Source organism: Pogoniulus pusillus, chromosome 4 (genome assembly GCF_015220805.1).
Source record: "Pogoniulus pusillus isolate bPogPus1 chromosome 4, bPogPus1.pri, whole genome shotgun sequence".
Lineage (NCBI taxonomy): Eukaryota > Metazoa > Chordata > Aves > Piciformes > Lybiidae > Pogoniulus > Pogoniulus pusillus.
The window spans coordinates 15735736-15760067 of record NC_087267.1 but is presented as its reverse complement, the minus strand read 5'-3'; the positions used below and the strand labels follow the sequence as shown (position 1 = coordinate 15760067).

Sequence of the window (24332 nt, the reverse complement as noted above, 5' to 3'; positions counted from 1 at the left end):
GAGCCCTGTGAAAATAAAACTCCCACTAGGTTTGTGTATGCGATCAGACAAGGTATCTCATGAATGGCATTTTGTCAAATCCTACAGTGTGTCCCCTTGCTCTTCAGCTTTTAAGGTGGGGAATAGAAGAGGAAGGCAATTCATGTTTTCTGTCAGACTTCCACATGCTAAAGAAGATTATGCTTGGCTCCCTTCACAAAATATCAGTGCTGCAGACCTGGGCAGTAATTTAATGCTCATATATATTTTTTTTCCTGGTGTGCATTTTAGAACTAAAGCAGTAAAGATATTTGTTGTGAGTCTGTAGATGCTCCCAAGAATTGTGGGTAGTTGGTTGTTTCTCCATAATAATTTAATCTAACTTTGAATCCCCTGTGGATGTTTGTAAATGGTCTCATCTGTTTTGACATGGGTTTGGGCACTAGAAGACGAATACACTGCACTGCTCTATATTGTGCAAGGCATTCAGCTTCACACTTGGGACTTTTAAGAAGAGTACATTCAAACTAGCTCACAGATAGCAACTACTCAGCCTGATCTTTCAGTTATTTAAAACTCACTTTTCAGAGAGAACTGAGAGATGAACTTGTTGCGTTTGTGAGGAAAATGCTACACTGAAGTAGCAAAAAGGTCAGAGTATGCAGCCATAAAAACGTATACAGGTAGCATATGGATGCTGTCGTTTTATGTGCAGGTGATCTTTTGCTTTTATATGAAGTGCTTCCTTATTGGTTCAAAATGTTAAGTTAGTTTGTTTGTTAATTTGCATTGTTCCCTGAAGGCCTACCCTTTTCACAGTGGTGAGAAAGAGGTGAGAGTTGTGGATGCTCTGTCTTTGGTATGAGCAATCTGGGGCACTGACACACGTTGGAAGTTGCCTTATTCCAAGTCACTGAGGGTTTATTGCTCCAGATTTTTTTATTGGGGAAGGATGGATCTGGGTGTTGGGCAACATAGCAGAGGGGGAGCTGTGGGAACTGGACTTGATGAGAGGTGGGAAGCTTGCCTTCAACAGTGGCCCCTTCACCACCCCTTTCAGCAGTACAGCCCAGCACCCTTCCTTCTGCATGATGGTAGGAAACATGATTCCCTGGATGTCTATGAGTCTCTTATTCAATGCAGAAGGTTTGACCAGCAAAATTAAGTCAATTGACTCATGTAATATTAGCTTTATTTATTTGCTTGCATCCTTTTCCAGGTGTGCTTCTTATGACCCTGCAAAGTTAATGGCCAGGAGCTATTCAGTGAGCTCTGCCCTATCCTGCATTTTCATCTCGGTAGTGGTCTGAACACAAGGTGCCTGGCTTGTTTTTTCTGTATTTTCCCCCATATATATATATATATTAATTTTTTTCCCCTCCAGATAGGCTTCTCTTGAAGGAATGAATTTACTTCAGATACTTTCATTACCTGACAGTCTTTACAAAGCATGTTTCTGGAGTTCTGGGAGCTGTGATATTTTTACAGCTTCTGGCTTTGGTTAGCAATGAGAGTGGTGTGTATATTTCATATCAACAGCTTCTATTAATGAGAGTTTCTTCATAAACAAGTGCCACAGAGTCTGCTAGAAGCATCTTGAAAAGATACCTTTTCAGTAGGAAGACATATCTTAAAGTCTTATCTTCTGGGAATCCCAGAGCAAAAGTATTCTTGATTTCACAGCCCTGAATGGTCCTCCTGGCAGTTTCTCTTTCATTCTGCTTGTTGAAATGCACTTTCTTTTCCTCAGTCTTGAAGAATAGCCAGCCTCTTTGCAGGCCATCCAGTTTCAATTCATAGACTCTGTCTAGATACTTATTGATTCATCATGCCCACGGCTTAGGGACTTGCTATTTATATGAAATCAATAATGTAGTGGGGAGGTTGTAGCAGGGGAGATCACTCTAAAAGATGGGATTTCGTAGGACTAGACATGTGCCTTGTTAGCAATTTCTTTCTAGGGGCCTGAGTTAAGTTCTCTCCCCTGACTCTGCGCTTCAGAGAGCTTGCCTGGGGTTCTACAGGAGCAAGCTGAAACTTAAGATCTGTCTTTCAGATGGTGAACTGTAGACTGGGACATCCTACAGAGTTTCTCTTAACAACTGTGAGGGAGTCTAAAGCACTGTGGGGAACTCATATAAGACAGGGGTGGAAAAGGAGAAAGAAAAAACACCATGAGTGATCTCATTTTCAGGAAGCTAAGTGTGAATATATGTGCTGCAGTTTGTGGGAGGAATATTTCAAGGTGTATTTGACAATTTGGTTTAATTGACAGTAAGGCTTTTGACACAGTCTCCCACAGCATCCTTGTAGCTAAAATGAAGCAGTGTGGTCTGGATGATTGGGTAGTTAGGTGAACTGTGAACTGGCTGAAGGAAAGAAGTCAGAGAGTTGAGGTCAATGGAACTTGTTGGTGGCCTGTATCTAGTGGAGTCCCTCAGGGGTAAGGGAACTGCTTGAGAGGGTCCAGTACAGAGCTGCAACAATTAGAGAGTGGAATGTGCTAGTTCGAAGCTAGCTGGAATATTTTGGTGAGAAAAATTGGAGTACAGGTTGTGAAAAGGAAACAGTGGTGATGTCTACTTCACTCATAGGCTTGCTGAGATGTATAAAAACAAGAATACAAACATAGATCACACAGTTGCTCTCTGGCTGCCTGCCCTCTCTCTAACCTGCTGTCTGTGTAACTAATCCTTCTGCTTTCTAACCCCCATGCCGATTCTACAAACTCACCTTGAACATAAGGCAAAGTCTGGGATAAGGTAGAGGGATGGATAGGAGGTGAAAGGGTGGTTGGGAGCCCCTCCTGTGGACTGTGGTTTCTGGGAGGGCTGCTGTGTTTCTGTCTTACTTTTTAATGTGTATATTTCTGTATATAGCTGTATATATGTTGTAAAAATCTGCTTGCATATTGTGCTAAGCTGTAAAGATAGCTTCATTCCTTAATTGCCAGTCGTCTGAGTCTAGGCTGGATGATTTTCTTAAGTGTGTGTGTGGGTAACTCCAAAACCATCACATGGAACATCTTGCTTATGAGGAGTGTCTGAGGGAGCTGAGGCTCTTTAGCTTGGAGAAGAGGAGACTGAAGGGTGACCTCAGGAATGTTTATAAATATGTAAAGGGTGAGTGCCAGGAGGGTGGAGTCAGGCTCTGCTTGGTGATGCCTGATGACAAGGGACAATGGGTGGAAGTTGAGGCATAGGAAGTTCCATGGAAACATGAGGGTGACAAAACACTGGAACAGGGTGGATTGTGGAGTCTCCCTCTCTGAAGATGCTGAATTTATTAAAAACATTCAAAATCAATCTAGATGTCCTTTGCTTTTTTTTTTAATCCTGAAGAATGTTAGCATGAGATGAACAAGGGGCACTAAGCATTTTTTTTCCAAAAGCAAAAAGCAGAATAACACACAAAGGCTACCAAATGGAACTGATTGGATAGGGCTGGGTGCTAGGTTGGACTGGATGATCTTGGATGTCTCTTCCAGCCTGGTTGATTCAGTGGATTACTTATGAATCAAATTTCTTATTACCAGGATCTATTACCTAAATAAGTTTCTGCACTCCAATAACTAAAATCCTTATCTGTGGAAGCAAGGTCACACATAAGGAGCTAGATGTGTCCTGAGCTGGAAATAGAGCACAAGGATCCAGCTGCATCTTTCTTTGGGGTAACCATGATTGTCCTCTTGGCTTCTTGTCCTTGCTGTCTCTGCAGAGGCACCTAATGTCCACTGAGGTGCTTGAAATATTTTCTAATAAGCTTGAGAAGCCTGAAAGCAGGCTGTTCAAAAGAGGTATTGAATTTACCTCTTCACCTTGTTACATTAATGCTGTTTGGTAGAGACTCTTCCCTTAAGACATTGCTTCAGGCGAGGTTTCTGTGGCAGAGGATCATTAAAATAGGTGGAGGTAGAAACCTCTTTTTTTTTTTTTCTTTCTCATGTGTCCTGTCTCAGTTCTAATTTAAATTCCCAGAGACTCAAGTATATTTGATAGAACCAATAACAATTTTATAGAGTGCCCTTCCTTCTTCACCCTTCTTTCCCAAAAGAAAGGAATTAGATGTAGAGAGAGGAAAAGGTCAGCACACCCAAATAATCTCACTCTGATTTGGAAGTTAAAAACAAAGAAAAGTTTAACAATAAATTAAAAAGGTATCTGAGGTAGGGAAGTTACAAAGGGACAGGGAAGGGAAAAAACAAAATACAAAATGTGTGAATACAACCAGATTTTGATGGTAATGGTTTTGTCTGCCTCGTGGGTGATGGCTCCACAGTAAGAACCAGGCACAGGATGGTGATGCTGGTAAGCAGGGAGGCGGGGAGCACAGAGAGAGAGAACAGCAAGTGTCCCCCCTGCTTTTATAGACCTTTAGACAGGAAGGGGCAGTGGGCTAACCGTGAATCACCTGGTGGTGTTCAGACCCACCCCTGGGGAGAGGTCAAGACCACATAGGGTCAGGTTCAAGGTCACTCTCCCTGGAGGGTTAACCCTGTGCATGTCCTTAAGCACATACTGATTTGACACCTAGTGTAATGTGCTCTTAGACCATTTGTGTCAGCTGGTAAGCAAAGAAAATTAATAGTGAGAGTTATCTAAGGAAATGGGGGGAACATATTCCTCATCAACTCCGTAAACTACAGTCTTCTGAAGCCTTGGGAGTGAGGAAAGAGTGTGGGGTTCTTTTGTATTCTGTCAGCTGCTGAAAGCTGCTCTGAGACATGTGCTACTGCTTCTTGCTGACTCCAGATATTTGGCAGAAGGCCCGCAGAGAGAGTAGGAGAGAATAAAAAGTCTTTGTGCCAAATGTTCTTTTCAGTGCCTGAGTGCTGGATTGGTCTTTTTTTTTTCTCTATGAAATCATGTAATTAGTAATCTCAAGCCTCAGCCTGTTAATTTCAAAAGTATCTACACACTTTAATGTATCGTTTGCTTCACATGTTTGATAACAGCCTCAGAGCTCCTGGGGCTTTTGACTTCTCGCTGTATTTATAAACTGTGCCTCGCCCTGGGTGTTTCTCTGCCAGCTCTACACAGGCTCATCTTGTGGATGATGTCAGCCTGCAGATGCTAGAGAAAGAGACACAGGCAGTGTCTAGCCTGCAAAATAGCAAAGAGGCTTTATTTTAGACCTATGGGGAAGCATACAGCATTTGCTACTGCCAGCCTCCTCCCCTGACTGCTCCCCTGCTCAGCAAATGAAATGGCTACGCTGCACAGGGTTGTATCCTGGCACCTGCGGTGGTAGATGGTGAGTGACCTGTCTGGCTGGCTGCAACGAGAGAGCTGAGCTTGTGAGGACTGGGAGAACACGCAGAAGCCTCTTGCCCTTCTCTTCCAAAGGGTGAACATACAAAGAGCTGCAAGATTCCAAACGATCACTGCTTGTGATCTTGCCTCTTAACCCACTGTGGTTTCATGAACCTAGTGATCATCTGACTTCAAAACGGAAAGCAGAATCTAAGGAGGACAATCTTTTAAGCTGAGAGGGAGTCCAAAGAAGGGCAACAAGGCTGGTGAGGGGTCTGGAGCACAAGTCCTGTCAAGAGCAGCTGAGGGCATTGGGGTTGTTTAGTCTGGAAAAGAGGAGGCTCAGGGGGGACCTTCTTGCTCTCTACAACTACTTGAAAGGAGGTTGTGATCAGGTGGAAGTTGGTCTCTTCTCTCAGGCAATCAGTGACAGAATGAGGTGACACAGTCTCAAGCTGTGCGAGGGTAGGTTTAGGCTGGATGTTAGGAGGAAGTTCTTCACAGAGTGACAGCCATTGGAATGGGTTGCCTGGGGAGATGGTGGAGTCCCCATCTCTGGAAGTGTTTAAAAGAGCCTGGTACTGTGATTTAGTTGATTAGCTAATGTTGGTTGATAGGTTGGACTTGATGATCTTGAAGGTCTTTTCCAAGCTGATTGATTCTGTGATATGAAGACAAGAAAATTATCCTTCAGGCTACATGATAATTAGTTGTGGTTTTGAATTCCCATCTTTGACTAAAAGTCTGTTGCAAAGGTGACATTTTTGAGTCATTGCCATAAAAAGGTTCTGACTTTTGTGGAAGAGAAGATAAGCTTATTGGAGCAAGACTGCCTTACACTTGCCAAAGGACTGATTGAATAAAACTACCCTCAGAATAAAGAGCAGGATAAAGTCAGATGGCTGCAAGCTCTCAATGTCCAAGAGATCCTGCATGAAATGCTCCATCTGTGTTTTTATGTTAGGATTCTGTGACCAACTGAGACTGTGCCAGCTTGCTGTGTTATTGCAGTATTTTTATCCCTTGGTGGAGATAACTCAGTCCTTCAGTCCACTTCAGTGCAGAGGTTTTGCTATGGGAATGTCTGAAGCTTGATCTTAGAGTCATTTACAGTGAAGTTTTCCTTGATTTTTTTTTTTTCCAAAAGGGAAAAAAATCTTCCCACACAGATGGCTGTACTGGTGGCTGGCAGACAAATTGATGGATGAGATTTTTCTTTGGCATTGTGCAGAAAAGTGTACTTGGCAATATGACTGCAGCAAATCATTCATTAACTTGGTTTTGAAAGGCTGCCAGAGATGCTGTCTGCTGAGGGTGGTTGTATGAACTCTGTCTACCATCCTTCCCCCAAGTGGACTAGGTGGGTTAATTGCCTGGTAGAGGCAACCCACTTATCAAGAACTAGCTCCGTTATTTTAAAGTGGTTCTCCCAGAAGACACCACATTGAATCCATGAAGTCTGGGAGAGGCTGCAGTTAGCAGGATATTTTGTGTATGTGCTGCTTACAGGTGGCATCACAAAAATAATCTGTCCAAGTGATCTACTCTGTTTTTCACATGGTTCATAGAATCATAGAACAGCTTTAGTTGGAAAGGACTCTAAAGATCATATACCTCTACCTCTCCTGTCATGGGCAGGAAAGCCTTCCACCAGATCAGGCTGCTCAAAGCCTCATCCAGCCTGGTCTTAAACACTTCCAGAGATGGCACCATGACCACTAAAACATGTCCCAAAGTGCCACATCTACATGTTTCTTGAATGCTTCCAGGGACAGTGACTCCACAACCTCCCTTGGCAACCTATTCCAATGCCTGACCACTCTTTCATCCACCATCATAGAACTAAATGCTGCTCAGGACCTGTGTTACTTTATAATATAAATAATATTAATATACATTAATTAATGTAGATGTTCTGCTAGAAAAATATAAAGAACCAGATGCTTTTGTATTATTGGATTAACCCAGACCCACATGGTTCAGAATATTAGGTACCAGCTCACCTGACAAGCCAAGATGAAAGAGACACCAGAGTAAAAGAGAGAGGAGAAGCAATGCTGTATATTTAAGCTAAACCAATTCTTCACTGGTGTAAGTAGAGCACAATATGTATTCTATCTGGACTTTTTTGGTGCTCCAGGTGACCAATTGACTTTTAATATCTGGAGCTGAGGTACAAGACATGGAAATGTGAATGCAGTAAGTACTCAAAGCTTTCTCAATAAAGTGTATTTGTAGGAGTTTAGGAGACACTGCATGGGAAGGAGTTGTCCATATCACAGCACTACCCAAATCAAGTACAAAAGAGGTCTGTGTGCCCTCTGGTATAAGATAGACTGTTCTGACTGACTTCTGCTTCACTCCTGGCAGTGTTTTGGCATATGCCTCTCAGCAGCTATTGATCTGCTGATCTAGCAGGTAAGATGCCTAATTTGAGAGAATTATGTACACATACTGTCAAGATTTCTTAGGAACAGAGGCTGAGGGTTCTGTGTGATTTTGCCAGATGTCCCCTGTCTTCCTTGCTTATTTTTTCTTTCCAAAAGGTTTATAATGCTCACATCTCTCAGACGTTACTGAATACAGTAGCTGAATAGATGTGGAGCTCCAAATCCGTATCCCTGAGTGGTGAGGCTGAGCATGGATTCTCCTTCGACACATATAGATGAATGCATAGACATGCAGAGACACACATGGAGTCATAGAGTGTTAGGGGCTGGAAGGGACCTCAAAAGATCACCTAGTCCAACCCTTCCTGCCAGAGCAGGACCACCTATATCAGATCATACTGGATCACATCCAGGTGGGTCTTGAATATCTCCAGAGAGGGAGACTCCACAGTAGACACAGACTAGACAAGGAGCCAGCCATGCAGATCAGTGCAGATAGAACAAAATGCTCTTCCTGACAACAACATTAATGCACACAGCAATCACATAATGGATGGCCCACTCCTCTTTTCCTTTCCTGGCTGATCAGAATTGAAGTCTGCTAGTGGAGTGATATATATATATATATATATATATATATACATAAAATGAATCACTCTAGTAGCTAGTCTTAAATGCTCTGCCTTACTGGTAGCTGGTGCAAGGTGATCTCGTATTGCCAGTTGCTTTTGCTGGATTCACAAGCTTATGAGTTTTGTGATCCCTTGCCCAGTTGCAGTTAACCAGATCTCTTAGTCTGTCACCAAGTAGTTTGGCTTAAAGTTCCCTAGCATTCACATATACCCACTCACAGAAGACAGTTAATTCACAAAAAAAAGAAAAACAAAAGAAAGAAAAGAAATGGGATTTAATGAGAATGTAGTATTTGAGCACAGGGCTCAACCAGGCACATGTATCGTTCAGTTGCTGTTTATACTTCACCAGCCTCTCTTATGCTGTCCCCTTTATTCACCCATGCTTATTCCTCCTCAATGCACCCTGATCACCTCCCATTCCTTGCCCTTGGTCTTTCCACTGAGAATCCCATGACAATTTACACATTTCCCCAAAATTTCTGCTGGCAAAATTTACATGACCTCAAAATTCTCTTCCCCCTTCATCTGATGAGAGTTTCTAAAGCACTGTCTGCAATAACTCATAGTTTGCAGTCATTCTAAGGAGGCAGTTGTCCCTGGAAGTGTCCAAGAAAAGACTGGATGAGGCACTTAGTGCCATGGTCTAGCTGACTGGCTAGGGCTGGGTGCTAGGTAGGACTGGATGATCTTGGAGGTCTCTTCCAACCTGGTTGATTCTATGGTTTCCTCCAAGGCCCAAGGGCTGATCACTTCCAGTGGATGGTGCTGGTCTGAGTAGGTCAGAGTGCTTTTATGGTGCTAGTTAGCATTCTGAGGCTTCTCTGATCCCCTCAAGGGCTTTATGTTTAATCAAGGGCCATTCTAAGGTGAGGGTTCTTTAGCACATCCTCAATTCTAGGTATTTGGAAAAGATATCACTGAGAGAATTAGCAGATTCCTACTACAGAAACTCTCTCTTTAGAAATAAAATGTGGCATTTGTTTTAAGTTGCACACTACTTTGAACTATTCGGATGTTTTACACATGTGTGGCATTGATGGGATAGATAGCTAAATAGGTTTACACATGTGTGGCATTGATGGGATAGATAGCTAAATAGGTTTTTAAGTAGTTATGTGAAATGTAATGATAATGTAGAATGAGACAGCACAAAATTGTGTTGTTTTTTTTCCCCTGCTGATTCTACAGCAGAGCCCCATGTATCAGCTGGAAAATGAAGCAGCGTGAGTGCCTTTCCTGAGATGCACCATGACTGTGGCATGCCTTATTGTAACCACCGAGGACACAGGAATTACAGCTGTGTCTGTAATTGATTTTTCAGTTCTCTCACCAAAAAAAGGAAGAAAAAAAAATCAAAAGAGCAAGTGTTGTTGATTTTTTTTTTCCAAATGAAATACTTTGTTTAGAGAATTTAATTAAAAAACCCCAAATCCAAACACCAGAACCTTGTTTGCCATAGTAGTATAAAAATGTAAAATAAACCCAAACCCAACCAAACCCAAAATTTGTAAACAGCTTCTTTTCTGCTCTAATGAGCATCTCTAATGATGGTGTAAAATATTTCATACATTTAATTCATCCTATTTTTCAGTGCCATGGACTGGATGATCTTGGAGGTCTCTTCCAACCTAGTTGATTCTATGATTCTATGTTTAAGTTATACATCATGATTTGCTCAGCCACTGTGACAGGTGCTACACATGCAGTCATCAGTGTTACTGTCTTGGCTGCAAACCCAGATGTCACCCTTTTGGAAAATAAAAAGTTTTGATTCTGTCATTGAAATTCTGATTCAAAACCACTGCACAAAAGTTTTGAGTCTGATCTTTAAAAGTCATCTTCAGTAAGGTTCCTCTCAACATGTATCTACCACTGCTTCTTTGGGCATTACTGGCTCATGCCAGAAGCGGTGAGGTTATGATTGGTGTGGGATATGCCTCTGCTTTTCCTGAGCTAATATGAAAGTGTGCTTTGTTTTGTGTTTACACAAGCAAATTGGGGCTTGTGTTCCCAAAGTCTTGTCTGCTTTTTTCCTGATTACACTAACGAACAGTCAAATTAAGGATTTTATCAAAAAGATTCACAAGAAAAAAATAACAAAAAGCTTTATCTTTAACAAAAAGTCTCATTATCTATACAGGCTGGGGAATTGTGGTAGAGAGCAGCTCTGTGGAAAAGGACTTTGGGGTACTGGTGAATGAAAAGCTGGATATGAGGCAGCAATGTGCCCTTGTAGTCCAGAAGGCCAATTGCGTTCTGGGCTGCATCAAAAGAAGATTGAGAGAGGTGATTCTGATGCTACTCTGCTGTGGTGAGACCTCACCTGAAGTACTATGTCCAACTCTGGGGCCCTCAACACAAGAAAGACATGGACCTGCTGGAGAGGGTCCAGAGGAGGGCCATGAAAATGATCAGAGGGCAGAGAATCTCTCCTACAAAGGCTGAGAGAGTTAGGGTTTTTCAACCTGAAGAAGGCTCCATGGAGACCTTATAGTGGCTTTTAAGTACCTAAAGGGGGCCTGCAAGAAAGCTGGGTAGGCATGTAGCACTAGGACAAGGGACAATGATGTTAAACTAGAGAAGGGCAGATTTAGATTGGACATTAGGAAATAGTTCTTTGCTATGAGGGTGGTGGGACACTGGGACAGGTTGCCCAGGGAGGTGGTGGAGCCCCTGCGCCTGGAGACATTCAAGGTCAGGCTTGAGGGGTCTTTGAGCAACCTGATCTATTTAGAGATGCCCCTGCTAATTATGGGGGAGTTGGACTAAGTGACATTTCATGGTCCCTCCCAACCCAATGCATACTATGATTCACATTGCTTATGTTCTCAGATAACACAACTGCAGCAACATCACCGACACTGCTGACAGAGTATGAGCAAAATAAATTCAGCTACTAGGTGGATATAACAGAAAATATTGAAAAATACTGCAATGAAGGAAATGGACTTTGCCTGATGTTTAAACAGAGAAAGCGGAGATGGAAGTCCTAGATTAGCTGTGCTTCCATACAATTTTGATTGCTTAGATGTGACAGCTACTAACACTTACCGATGCAACAATACTCTGTGTGAGTGCATGTTTCTGTGTGTGGGAGATTTCGCTAGTTTATTTGTATCCTTCCTATCTACAGTGACACACTGAGACTGATATGACATATTGAAATTGCTGAAGTGTAGCAGAAAGATAACCTACATTTGTTTTCCCTGTCAATCATTATGAACAAAGCAAACAGACTAAGTGAACAAGAATATCCTTTTTTTTTCCTGGTCAGTTAGGAGTAGGACAGTGATATAGAGCCTACTCTGAAAAGTGATGCATTATAACCACTAATTTTATTTTTCTGATATCATAAAGCCCTCTCACATATTTTCGTGAGTATTGTGATGTAGAATCACTCAGGGAAACTGATGAAGCTGGTTGAAAAATCTTCTGAAATATTGTTTGTTTTTCTTGCAGATGGTTATTAAAAAAAGGTAGTTCCATTGTAGTACTTCAATCTGGATATAATTTACATGAATAAAGGCTACTTACATGACAATGTTGAAAGACCAGGCCATTATAGTATTTCAATGTAGGACATCTTCCTGATTATATTCAAGATGAAAAAAAAGCCAGTTTATATAATATGGATTGTACAATGTGGATTGAAACTCCTGGCTAAGAGGAATTTCCCTTTGTCTCCTTATTGGTGATCTGTTGTTTCTTGTTTCATCTAAAGCTTGTTTATTTGAGAAGCTTTAAAACCCATGTAGCCACAAACAAATGAAGGTTTGCACACTCTATGTAGTCTTTCTGACCTAAGAAATATTACCTGAAATAGAATAAAATAAAACACATTGATTTCACCTAATAATGCAGAGCTGCAGTGTTTGTAAGCCTGGTTTCTGCAGGAGGTGATCATGTATCCGTGGCTGCCTGCTCCTGCTGCTTTCGTATGGCTGAAACTGCTTCTCACTAAGCCTCTGCACCCAGTTGTAGGTGCTAAACTGGTAGAGAGCTATCCCTACAGAAGCAGGGGATATTTTCCTGCCAGTCTAAATCCCTGGCTTACTGTCATCACTGTCAAATGACAGTGTTTATGCAGGTAAGGGAACAGAATGTGGAGAAAGGGACACTATATCTTCTTTTTCTTCCAGAGGCTGTTAGTCATTAGATGGGTTTAGCTGTATCACCCAGCCCTGCCAGTGCCTTTGCAGAGAGTACATAATAGAGCCTTTTTAATGTTTGGTTTTTTTTTTCCTGTTCCCTTCCCTGTTTATATGTGGCTACTGCAACAGTAGGGAAGCAGCCTCTGACTGTCTCATCTAGCCCATAGCAACATGATTTCTTCCTCTTTGCTAATGGCCCCTGTATGTGTTAAGGCATGACCCGTGCAACTTGCAGGAAAGGAAAGATTGAAATGACTGAGCAGCTGAGTGTCAGGATAAAAAATGAATGCTTCTGTGGCAAGGCAAGGAAATAGAGTTTGCAATGAAAAATGGAATTCAGAAGACTTTCCTATATTTAACGCTAGGTCTGTGTGTAACACTGCATCTGCACTAAATACCTACACCTCTTGTCGCCTGCTCACCTCTGACAAACTTTGCACAGAAGTAGAGGAGTAAGGGCCATAAATTAGTGTCAGCTGCATTATGCAAATATGACTTCCCTTTAGCTGAAGGGAATTTAAACTTGTCCTCAAGGAACCAGAAATACTAGAATTTGTATGGATTTAGGGGTCTTTGCCACTTCTTTTTGTGTCGGGGTCTGGAGGCTGGTGAGAGGCGAGATCGGGGTGCTGACAACTCGACTCAGCAGCTTCTATGCATCAGTACAGCTTTATTAGGGTAGCGAAGCCTCTTATATAGTGCTCAGATGAGGTGTATCCAGCCAGCCTAGGGCTGGCACAAGTGGACAGTACAGATTGGCCCAAAGCCACGTGCAGGGTGCAGATAGGTTACCCTGTGGCAAAACAACCTGTGGTTCCCACCCCAGGAGTCTGGCAGGCTCAGTCCCCTGGAGCTGTGTCCGCCCCAGGGGCTGGCAGGTCCAGCTCTCTGCAGGTGTCTGTAGGTTGCTCACTTGACCACAGCCTAGCTTCCTGAGCCAGCAAGCTCAAGGACATCTCCCTCATGTTTACAGCACATATCCCACTGTGGGAGAATTCTCCCACATTTTTTGACACAGTCTTTTAAGTGTGTTTGGTTTTATGTAAGGTGAAGAATAATAATTGTGTGGCTTTGCTTTTTTGAGGGAGCACAATTGTGAACACTTGTGGCCGTTTGAGCCTATGTGCCTTCAAGCACATCACAGAGTTACAGACCTCCTAGAAGCTAGAAAGGTCCAGGAGGTGTACCGGAAAGTGTAGTCTTGGTATTTCTTCCCATAAATACTGCATCTCTATAAACACTGGCTGCAGAGTCAATACCTTCCCTTCTCCTTCTCTCCTGCCTTCCTAGTGCCACAGGCTTCCTTACTGGATTTGGTATAGGGGAGGCTTGCAGCTTAGCTTGGCCTTGGCAGGGCTAATTTTTACTGTGTCATGTGGGCCTGGATAGTGGAGTATAGGGAAAGGGGAGGGCGGTGTTTGAGACCTGGGGAATTGAGTTCTGGTTGGGGGGACAGTTGGGGAAGGGTTTGGCCTAATGAGATTGTTTTAAGGCCAGATTGAAGGAAGGCTGGGCCAAGTCTGACTGTGAATTTGTGTGTTTTCTGTGCTTTGCTATGCTTTGCTCTATACCACTGTAGAACTGGAGTATACGAATTGCCTCTCTGTTTAAAGCGTTCAGTTCTCCAATCCTTGGTGTGAGTGGTTTTCTTTTACTCTTTTGGAAGAGGTAAAAGAGCAATCTCTCCTGCTTAAAACCACAACAACACTGAAGATTTTGTTGAACTGGTATCACACTGATTTATGAGAGAGCTGCTGGTGATTTCACTGCATGAAAAAATGCCGTGAAACTGGCAGGTTAATTACAGGATGTACTGTAAATGGGTGAGATAAGGTTATGTCTCTTTTCCTAGATAAGCTACAGTGTTACATCATCTGGAACATAATATATGCATATATTATGTTATGCATAATAATCAGGAAAACTTCACAGTCTGTACACATAGATATCTCTGAGTCGTTCTGCAGGCCTGTTTCACATTGATTTCAGGAAGGATTACTTGCATTAGCAGGATTACAGAAGTGACATTCAGATCCTCAAACACTTTCTGCAAAGCAAGCAGCATACTTTGAAGTCTCTGGTAGGAGAAAAAGGCTACAAAACCAAAATGTGAATCTCCTGAAGTACTATCCTCCTTTTGTGGAATGGTTCAGTGGCTTACTAAAGTTAATTTGTATTAGGTGATGGGAAATTCTTTATCTAATTGACAGAGGCTTTTATTTCACACGAATGTGACAGATACTGTACTTATTGCACTGGAACTTAATTACTTGATAGCATAAGGGGCTGAAATCCCCACATTTCTACTTAAAGGATATTCTTTACACATTCTAGATGGTGAATAGAAGCTAGAGGATGGTTGGCCTAGATTTTCAGTGTTTAAAATATCTCTGTATAATTTTCTAGGTTGTTTCAGCTTTACACCTAGAAAATTTCAAAGCAGCTTTATTAAAGATCTCTCATATTTTGTACTTATCTTTTCACCCTTTGATGTGCTTTTCCATATTGTACATGAAGGTAAGTGACCATTTAATTTAATTACATTCTTTTTCCACAAAGGTCTTAAAATGCCTGATATTTTTCTCCCAAATTGCTACCAAAGAAGCCTCTCAAACCTTTTGTTTCAATATGAACATTTCTCTCAGGGAGTTTAGCAACGGCTCTTTTAACTGGCTCCCATTACAGATGTTTGTAGGTGCGTATTGTACTCCCTGAAGGGAGACTGTAACCAGGTGGGGGTTGGTCTCTTCTGCCAGGCAACCAGCAACAGAACAAGGGGACACAGTCTCAAGTTGTGCCGGGGGAAGTATAGGCTGGATGCTAGGAAGAAGTTCTTCACAGAGAAAGTGACTGGCATTGGAATGGGCTGCCCAGGGAGGTGGTGGAGGCACCGTCCCTGGAGGTGTTCAAAAAAAGCCTGGATGAGGCACTTAGTGCCATGGTCTAGTTGATTGGACAGGGCTGGGTGCTAGGTTGGACTGGATGATCTTGGAGGTCTCTTCCAACCTGGTTGATTCTATGATTCTGTGATTTTCTCTAGCAGTTATATTATGTCATTTTTCCAGACCTTGCAGAGTAGTGAAAAGGTAGAGAGAGCAAAGAGACAAAATATGCATAAGAGTACAAATAAGGACTAATATAGTAAAAGATTAAGTAGGATGAAGTTTACATTCTTTTATGGATTCATTGCCTGAGTTTTTGGTGTACTTTCCATAAAATGCAAATTAGTGAATTTCTCTTAACATGTGTGGGTATAAGATGTGTAATTTCCTGTCAAAATAAAAACTAATGTGAACTTACAAAAGCAGTGTACATTTGTTCTGCTATATATTATACATTCCAAATATATCCTAGAATAATCTTTCTACCATATTCACAAATAAAACTTTCCACCTTATAACTTATTGTGAAAAAAAAAAATTAGTGTGTTTATTTAGATTGTTTTATTGGCACATGTACCAGTGAAATTGTTTGGAAAACAATGAAAAGTAATTTTTTACAGCCCACTGCTGGAAGGTGTGAAAGTATTTGCTGATTGTCAAACACAGGAACATACCAGGGATTGCAAAGTTCAGGCAAATGGTATGAATTGCTTTCCCCACCCTCTCTTGAATGAAAAAATTATTAGTTAGAAAACAAAGAAAACCAATTTATACACAAAAATCTTCATACTTTTTTTCCTGCTACATTTCTTACTTATATGTAACTTTTCAGCATGTTGCAGTGTGATTGTGGGTTAATTGCTTGCATTGTGCTCCATCATTCCAGCTGTAGTGCAGCATGATGTTATGGTGGAGTATAATCTAACTTGACATGCAGGAAACGATGACAAAGATGACAGGCAGTTCAATGGACTTTGTTCTGCTGAAAAATGAGTAATTGCCTGAATCAAATGTTTAGTAGTTTATGTTTTGTTGATGAGTACCCAGAGTCTAATTGCCACTTGTGTTTTTTGCCTCTAGGCACATTCTTTGGGTCTATAGACTACATCAAATTAATTTTCCTTTCTCAGGCCTTTTGGGAGCTGATCCTGTGAAATAACAACTGGTTGGATCCAGAGATCAATGTTGGGCTCCTGAAAGCCTTTTAGTAGAGCCTTGTCCTTGTGGAAGCTCTTGTTTATTGTTTGCTATTAGGGATGTAAAAGGTAGCTGAAGAATTCAACATTTATGCTTTGCACAAAGCATAAGAAAGTTAAACAGTGTCAGAAATAGTGGAGTTAGGGGTACCGGTAAAGTACATATTGATTTGCATAGTTATTATTCCTCCTTGTGTAAAGTATAGGTCGATACCAATGAAAAGTTCAGATTTCTTTCTCTTTGCCTTCTGATGGAAATGAACTGTCCCCAGAAATATCTCACCTTGTGTCGGTCTCCACTGAAAGTTCAGTTAAAATGTCTTTTTCTGAGTTCTGCCTCCTTTGATAACTGGGTGCTGAACGAGGAGGGGTAGTTTGGTAGCACTCCTCTTACCAAATCGGTCCTCCAGTAGCATGATTCTGGTGATCAGTTAGAACAGCACGCATGCTGGGCACTGGCTGTGGGATGATGAAGGTCATCCTGTGGCTTTCCAAATTTCAAATGTTTTGTTTCCCATGTTCCCATACTTTGCAGTGCCAGGTAGAAAGATTTAAAATGTTATTCCTTTGTGGATTTTATTTCTAGATTTTACTTGAGGGTTTTCCCTGGATCCTGCCACTTCTTCTCTGTCCATCCATAGGAAGGTTTTGGAATATCATATGTGAAAGTGCATCTGCCCCAGATGTGAAGTTTGGAGACATAGATTCTGAAAATATGTGTATGTTGTATGAGTATTTAAACACTGATATGCTTCCATTTCATAGTTGAACACAACAGTACTAGAGACAAACCAAAGGAGGCTGGGGGTGGTAGGCCAGAGATAAGAGTAAAGCCAGCAGCCCAGCTGAAGTGCATGTACACTAATGCACATGGTATGGGTAACAAACAAGAGGAGCTGGAAGCCTTGGTGCAGGAGGAAAACTACGATGTTGTTGCCATCACAGAAACGTGGTGGGATGACTCACACAACTGGAGTGCTGTAATCAATGGCTACAGACTCTTCAGGAGAGACAGGTGAGGGAGAAGGGGTGGAGGAGTGGCCCTATACATTAGGGATGCTATGGATGCCATGGGGGTAGAGATTATGGATGATTAGGTTGAGTCCCTGTGGGCGAGAATTAAGGGGAAGTCCAGCAAGGCTGACATCCTGGTTGGAGTCTGTTATAGACCACCCTACCAGGAAGCAAAGGTTGAGTTATTATTCTTTAAGCAGCTGGAGGGTGCCCTCAAGGTCACCTGCCCTTTTTCTAGTGGGCCACTTTAACCTGCCAGCCATCTGCTGGGATTTTAACACTGCAGAGAAGAGGCAGTCTAGAAGGTTCCTAGAGTATATGGAGGACAACTTCTTATCTCACTGCTGTTATGTGAGCCTACCAGGAGTGCAGCCCTGCTTGATCTGTTGTTCACAAATAGAAAGGGGCTGGTGGGGGATGTGGTGGTCAGAGGCTGCCAGGGATCCAATGCCTATTGAATTATAGAGTTTTCAGTATATGGTGAAAGCAGGAGGGGCATCAACAAAACCTGGCTGATGTTGGAGATCTTTTCCAACCTGGTTGATTCTATGATTCTCCCTTAAGAAACAAAAATCAAATGTCTTGGTAGGGTTGAACATCTGCTCATAGGGGTCCAGAAATCAATGTAGTTTCTGGGTTAGTTTTCTAGCATTTCCACTTCCCACTGTGCCAGAAAAGTTCTATATGGAACCTTCTCCAGTTGTACTTCTTTAGCAGTGTTTCCCATCTGAGATAGTTATGCTATATTTGGAAATCAGCTTTATATTTTAGTGTTGGTGCCATTGTAATTCTAGTCTCATATTTACCAGATTGCCTTACAGAGTCAAGTTTAAAGCCTTTCTGTTTAGAAGCCAAAAGCCAAACAGTATGATGCTACCTCACAATCTTATCAAATTGCTCATCTTATTTTCACAGCTCACCATGTTAAAACTGGAACCTGTGAGGTGGTGGCACTCCACAGATGTTGCAATAAGAACAAGATAGAAGAAAGATCACAGACGGTGAAGTGCTCCTGCTTCCCTGGGCAGGTAGCAGGTACCACACGGGCAGCTCCTTCTTGTGTTGATGGTGCGACTACTTCTGTTCTTTCCTTTTGTTGCATGTTCCTTGGGGGTTCTGCCAACTTAATGTCATCAGAGAGAACCACTCCATTACAATTACCTATCTAAAATATGATTCTGTATTTTAAAGGGCATGCCCAAGGTGAATGGGAGGAAGATAGGAAAAATAAATTATTTGCTAAGCAAAATTGCTGGATGCCAGTGAAAGAGACCTCTTGAGAGGCTAAATTTGATCTGAGTGCCCTCAGAGCTTTATGAAATTCACTCAATTAAAAGTGTTTATGCAAAATCTACATAAGCATATAATTTTAATCTGCTGCAGTCTTTTTGTATTTATATTTATCATAAAGGAACAAACAAAAAGAACACAGTTCTAGCGTTTTTTTTAGTCTTTAAAAAACAATTTAGAACAATATTTTTTCTATTCACAGTGAATTATTACAAGTTTTACTTAAATCTGACACAGCCTCATATGTTTTAGTTAGGAAAATTCTGCCTGATTTTTCACATCTGAAAGAGGAGCAGAACGGATTCACCATTTGAATGATCTCTTTTCACCACTTGAATGATCTCTTTACTGTTGGCATGTTGTTGGCTGTCAGAGATGCTGTAAATACGTCATTTTAGGGGAATAAATTTAATTGGGCTTCTCTAGACTGTGTAGTAGATCAGGCAAAACATACTAACCCAAATGATGAGATTCTACTTAAAATTTCATGAGGGCTGAGGAAAAAAATGTAGTGAAATTAATTCCTCAGTAGTAGATTAGGGAAAAAAAAGAAACCAAAACAAACCCTGGTAAAGAGATTGATTTTGAAGCACACAGCACCTTGTGAAAATTGAGCCCTAATTTCTTGTAAAGGTTCAAAGCTGGCTGAAAGTCACAGACTATCTGTCAGTCAGTTCTATTTGTAACATTTCCCTGGAAAATAATGTAATATTGTGAAATAGTGATCTGTGAAACTGTCCTTTTGCAGCAACATGTAAGTATATTTGTTTTCTTGTCTTGTAGCTTCAATAGTGGAGCAGAAGTGGTGGTGCCACATGCAACCATGTCTTGAAGGAGAGGAGTGTAAAGTTCTGCCAGATCGTAAAGGATGGAGCTGTTCCTCTGGGAACAAAGTGAAAACAACTAGGGTAGGTATGGTACCAACCTGATAGGTTACCAACAAGTGAAAAAAACATAATCAAAGAGTTCCCAGGAAATTCAGCAAATTGGGTACACACAGAAGACTTCAGTTGACAAAACTAAAGAAGCATGGGAAGACTTCCTCATCCTGCACACTTTTCTCAGCATGCTTTACAATTTCTTGAATGTGGTAAGCAGTGTGTCAGACCTTTTCAGGTAAGCACAGGAGGTAGTAGAGTTGGCCCCTTGTTGAACTAGCAGTAATGATCAAGTGTATTATAATCTAATATGCATTTCTGTCTGAAACCAGTGTCACAAAGTCTATGCTCCTTGCTAAGATCTTCATTCACAGGATAACAAACGTGCATTGTTATCAACAACATGGAACTGCCATGTTGCTATGTGGAAACAACTGAGTATGGTAAGCATTTGATGTGTTATTCCAGTATGATCTTCTGGTTCTTTCTGTTTCCTATGACTGGGATGTACTAAAAAATTCTGACAGTTTCAATGAGTTCCTTCTCTCCATTTGACACTTTTTACATTGTTGATTCAAAATTACACTAACAGAAACGCCTTGTACATTCATCTTATGAAATGCCTGAAAACAAAGTAAGCATACTGTCAGCTCTCCTTTGTCCTCTCTCTAGTGGCTAAAAGAAACAGAGTAATTAAAAATTCTGCAGATGAAGCATTAAGTGCACAAACTTCCTAAAACAACATCACTGTATCTTTGTAGGTCAAGTAAGTTCTTCATCAACATAAAGACATGCATGCATAAACACCTACACTCACCACACATACTGATAACTGGTTTTGCTTGTAAGTATTTAGCAGCTGTTTTGAGTGTTAGGCTGTAATTTGCTGGTGTGGTGTTTACTCTGTGCAGGTGTGTGAGTGTCTGTGCTATTTGTCTTGGATGTAGTAAGATGTAGAATACCAATATGCTTTGATTCTCATGAAATGCAGTGTGCACTATATAGTTGAATAATATTGCCTCTGTTCCACAGACAGCTCTACATGTCTCAGTTTCTGTATAAGTCTTTTGACATTCTTTGCAGGAAGAGTGCTTCCTAAATGTTTGATATCCAATTCCTCTTCTGAATCTTCTTTCAAATATCTTTCTTATGAAGCTAACCTTGCTTGAATGCTGCCTGTACTTAATTTTGTACACAGAATCACAGAATGGCAGGGGTTGGAAGGTACCTCTGGAGATCATTGAGTCCAGCCCCATGCCAAGCCAGGTTTCACCTGAAGAAGTTCACACAAGAACATGTCCATGTGGGTTTTGAATATCTCCAGAGATGGAGGCTCTGCCACCTCCCTGGACATCATGTTCCAGTGCTCTGTCACCCTTAAAGAAGTTCCTCCTCATGTTTAGATGAAAGTTCTTGTGTTCAAGTTTATGTTTGTTACCCCTTGTCCTGTCACTGGGCACCACTGAGAAGAGACTCATCCCATTCTCCTGACACCCACCCTTTTAAAGTATTTATAAGCTTCTACGAGATCCCCCCTCAGTCTTCACTTCTCCAAACTAAAACCACCAAATGTTCTCAGTTTTTCCTCATAAGAGGGATGTTCTAGTCCTCTAATCATCTTTGTAGCCCTCTTCTGTACCTGCTCCAACGAGTGCCTGTCCCTCTTGAACCAGGGAAATCTTATTACATGCATGTAACATATGTGTGCATGTAAAAAAAAAAAGTCTTTGAAGTTTGTCCTGGATGCTACTACTACATAGCATTATTACTATTTAAAAAATCCATGCCATTTTATGCTTATTGTAAGTGTTTAACAAGTACTAAATAAAAATGTGGGCTTGGGTTTTGTTTCTGTAGGGGAAAAAATAGTCACAAAAGGGGGAGGTATCAATTAGAATCACCTTGAGGCAATTTTTTTCCAGCATGTTGTCAGAAGATACATTTTTCTGCATTCATCAAGGTTGTAAAGATCTGTTTTGTGTTAGGAATCTGCAGATGCCCAAGGCTCTTGTCCTCGAGAGCTTATGCATATGTTGCACACTCAGAGGTCTGACTCTTTGCAGAACCTAGGCTTTTCTTGTCCTCTATGAACGATGGCAGTTCTCAGGGCTCATTTCACATCTCTTCAGAGAAGATGCTATGTAAAACCCACTCATTTTCTGTTTGCCATCTTATGCACTGATGCAGTACAACCGTTGCCATAAACTGCTTGCAGATTAAACACTGAGAAGAGGAAAATACTAATCTCCTTAAATCCTCCATCACTTGTTCTGCTTTCTAGGTTGTCTAGATACTGCACCTTGCACCCTTCTTCCTTAATTTCCCACACAACACAAAGCTGTTTTGAGACAAATCTAAATTCAGATTTCTGCTTGACAGTTGGTCTAAGTCATCAAAATCAGGTGGCAAGAATATATGGGGCTGGAAATGCCAGATGTCATGCTGATGCTCAGAAAAATATGCATTGCTGTTGGAAATGTGATTCTTTGTATTAAGAGAGTCTATTATCAAAAAGCAAGCACTTTCCTGTGATAGGAATTATCAAAAAGCAAGCATTTTCCTGGGAGTATGAGTACTCACAACAATATTTGTGTCGATTTCTCCCTTCTCTTTAAAATCTATATAAACAAAAGGAAAAAGTCTAAAGTGTTTTGTGGTTTCAACCCATGCCCCCCCCTTTTTTTTCTTTAAGAGAAATGAAAAGAACTGTACAGAGAGTCAGTATTAAGAAGTCATAGCTAGTAAGTTTCTAATTATAAAATGAAATAGCCCATGTGTTATTACCATGTAAAAGCATTAAACAAACGAAAAGGAAATTGAACAGCTCGTGTGATTTAAGTGTATTTCAGAAAAGCCTTGTGAATGCTTTCCTGAAAGGCCAAAGAAAATCTATATTCACCTCCAAACATTTTCTGTAAGTTTGCCTCCTTCATGTGGAGAAAAAAAGAATCCAATTTACTGCTAAAGTACTGTCTTCTACCAAGTTCAAAAGCAACATCTGTGTAGTGATTTGCAACCTGCGTGTCTGCCTTTTGGGCTGTTAGGCTAGAGATAAACATCAGTGGAGGAAGGAGGGTAGCTTGATTGTCCACCTTTGCTAACTTAATCAAACTACTGTAAAAAATTATGATACCAGCTTCTCAGTACTTACACCATTAAGCCTTTGACACAGTCTCCCACAGCATCCTCCAGGCAAAGCTGACATCCCATGGCTTGGACAAGGGTTAAAAACTGTCTGGATGAGCAGGCACAGAGAGTGGTTGTGAATGCTGTGACATCCGGTTGGTGTCTGGTGTCCAGTGGCATCCCCCAGGGATCAGTACTGGGCCCAGTTCTATTCAACATCTTTGTTGGTGACTTGGATGAGGGGATTGAGTCTACCAATAGTAAATTTGTGTGTGAAACCATGTTGGGAGGGAGTGTGGATGTGCTGGAAGGTAGGGAGACATGGCAGAGAGACCTGGACAGACTAGGTCAGTGGGCTGAGGCCAGTGATATGAGGTTTAACAAGACCAAGTGCCGGGTCCTACCCTTTGGCCACTAGAACCCCATGCAGTGCTTTGGACTGGAGGATGAGTAGCTGGAGAGCAGCCTGGGAGAATGGGGCCTGGGAATACTGTTTGATAGCTGGCTGGACATGAGCCAGCAGTGTGCTCAGGTGGGACAGAAAGCCAGTGGCACCTTGGCTTGTATCAGGAATGGTGTGGCCAGCAGCACTAGGGATGTCATTCCGCCCCTGTACTGGCACTGGTGAGGCCTCACCTCAAGCACCATGTGTGGCTCTGGGCTCCTCACTGCACGAGAGATATTGAGGTGCTGGAGTGGGTCCAGAGAGGAGCGACAACACTGGGGAAGGGACTGAAGGGAAAGTTGCATGGGGAGAGGCTGAGGGAGCTGAGGTTGTTTAGCCATGAGAAGAGGAGACTCGGGGTGGGGGGGACCTTGTCACACTCTACAGGTATCTGAAGGGAAGGTGTAGTAAGGTGGGGGTCAGGCTCTTCTCCCAGGCAGCTTATGACAAGATGAAAGGGCATAGCCTGAAGCTGCACCAGGGGAGGTTTAGGTTGGATGTTAGGTAGCACTTCCTGATGGAAAGGGGAGCCAGACACTGGAATGGACCACCCAGAGAGGTGGCAGAGTCGCTGTCCCTGGAAGTGTTTAAGGAAAGATTGGATCTGGCACTTAGCAACATGGTCTGGTGGATGTGGTGATGTTAGGTCATGGGCTGGAATTGATGATCTCAGATGTTTATTCCAGCCTCAATAATTCTATGGTTTGGTATCAGTCAATAAGCAAAAAGGCTAAGAGAAGAATGGGAGAAAATGAACACATTTTTAGGATGTGGTCTGCTTGAGATTTTGCATTTTGCTCCAATCTGGGGGCGAACAAGGTAATACATGAGTAATGAGTTAGAAAGAGGGGAATGTTATGGCATACATAATGCAGATGTTATCAAAAGTCAGATGGAAATTATTTACCTTCAGAATGCAAAGCCAGGTATTATGTAAAGATTAAACTGCTTTTCCTAATTTGTCTGCAAAATAGGGAGAGAAGGCTAACAGGAGTTAACCATGGAGAAGGAATAAATATGGGGAGGGAGGAAGTGTATGTGAATGTGCTGAGTACTGAATTAATTTGTGCTGGATTAGAATTGACTATTTTGGC

General features: G+C 41.7%; 1 protein-coding gene across 4 annotated transcripts in view; it reads left to right on the top strand.

The window, feature by feature from the left end:
• The window catches only part of TAFA2 (TAFA chemokine like family member 2), a 237805-nt gene that overhangs the window by 190267 nt on the left and 23206 nt on the right, over window positions 1-24332 (top strand). For all 4 annotated transcript variants that reach the window (XR_010302066.1, XR_010302068.1, XR_010302067.1 and 1 more), the window contains exons 3-4: window positions 18415-18567; window positions 19573-19697. Coding sequence is in view for 1 of the 4 variants with exons in the window: in XM_064142241.1 (XP_063998311.1) it covers window positions 18415-18567; window positions 19573-19697 (278 nt within the window). In the remaining 3 variants the exon portion in view is untranslated. The remainder of the gene's footprint in view (window positions 1-18414; window positions 18568-19572; window positions 19698-24332) is intronic.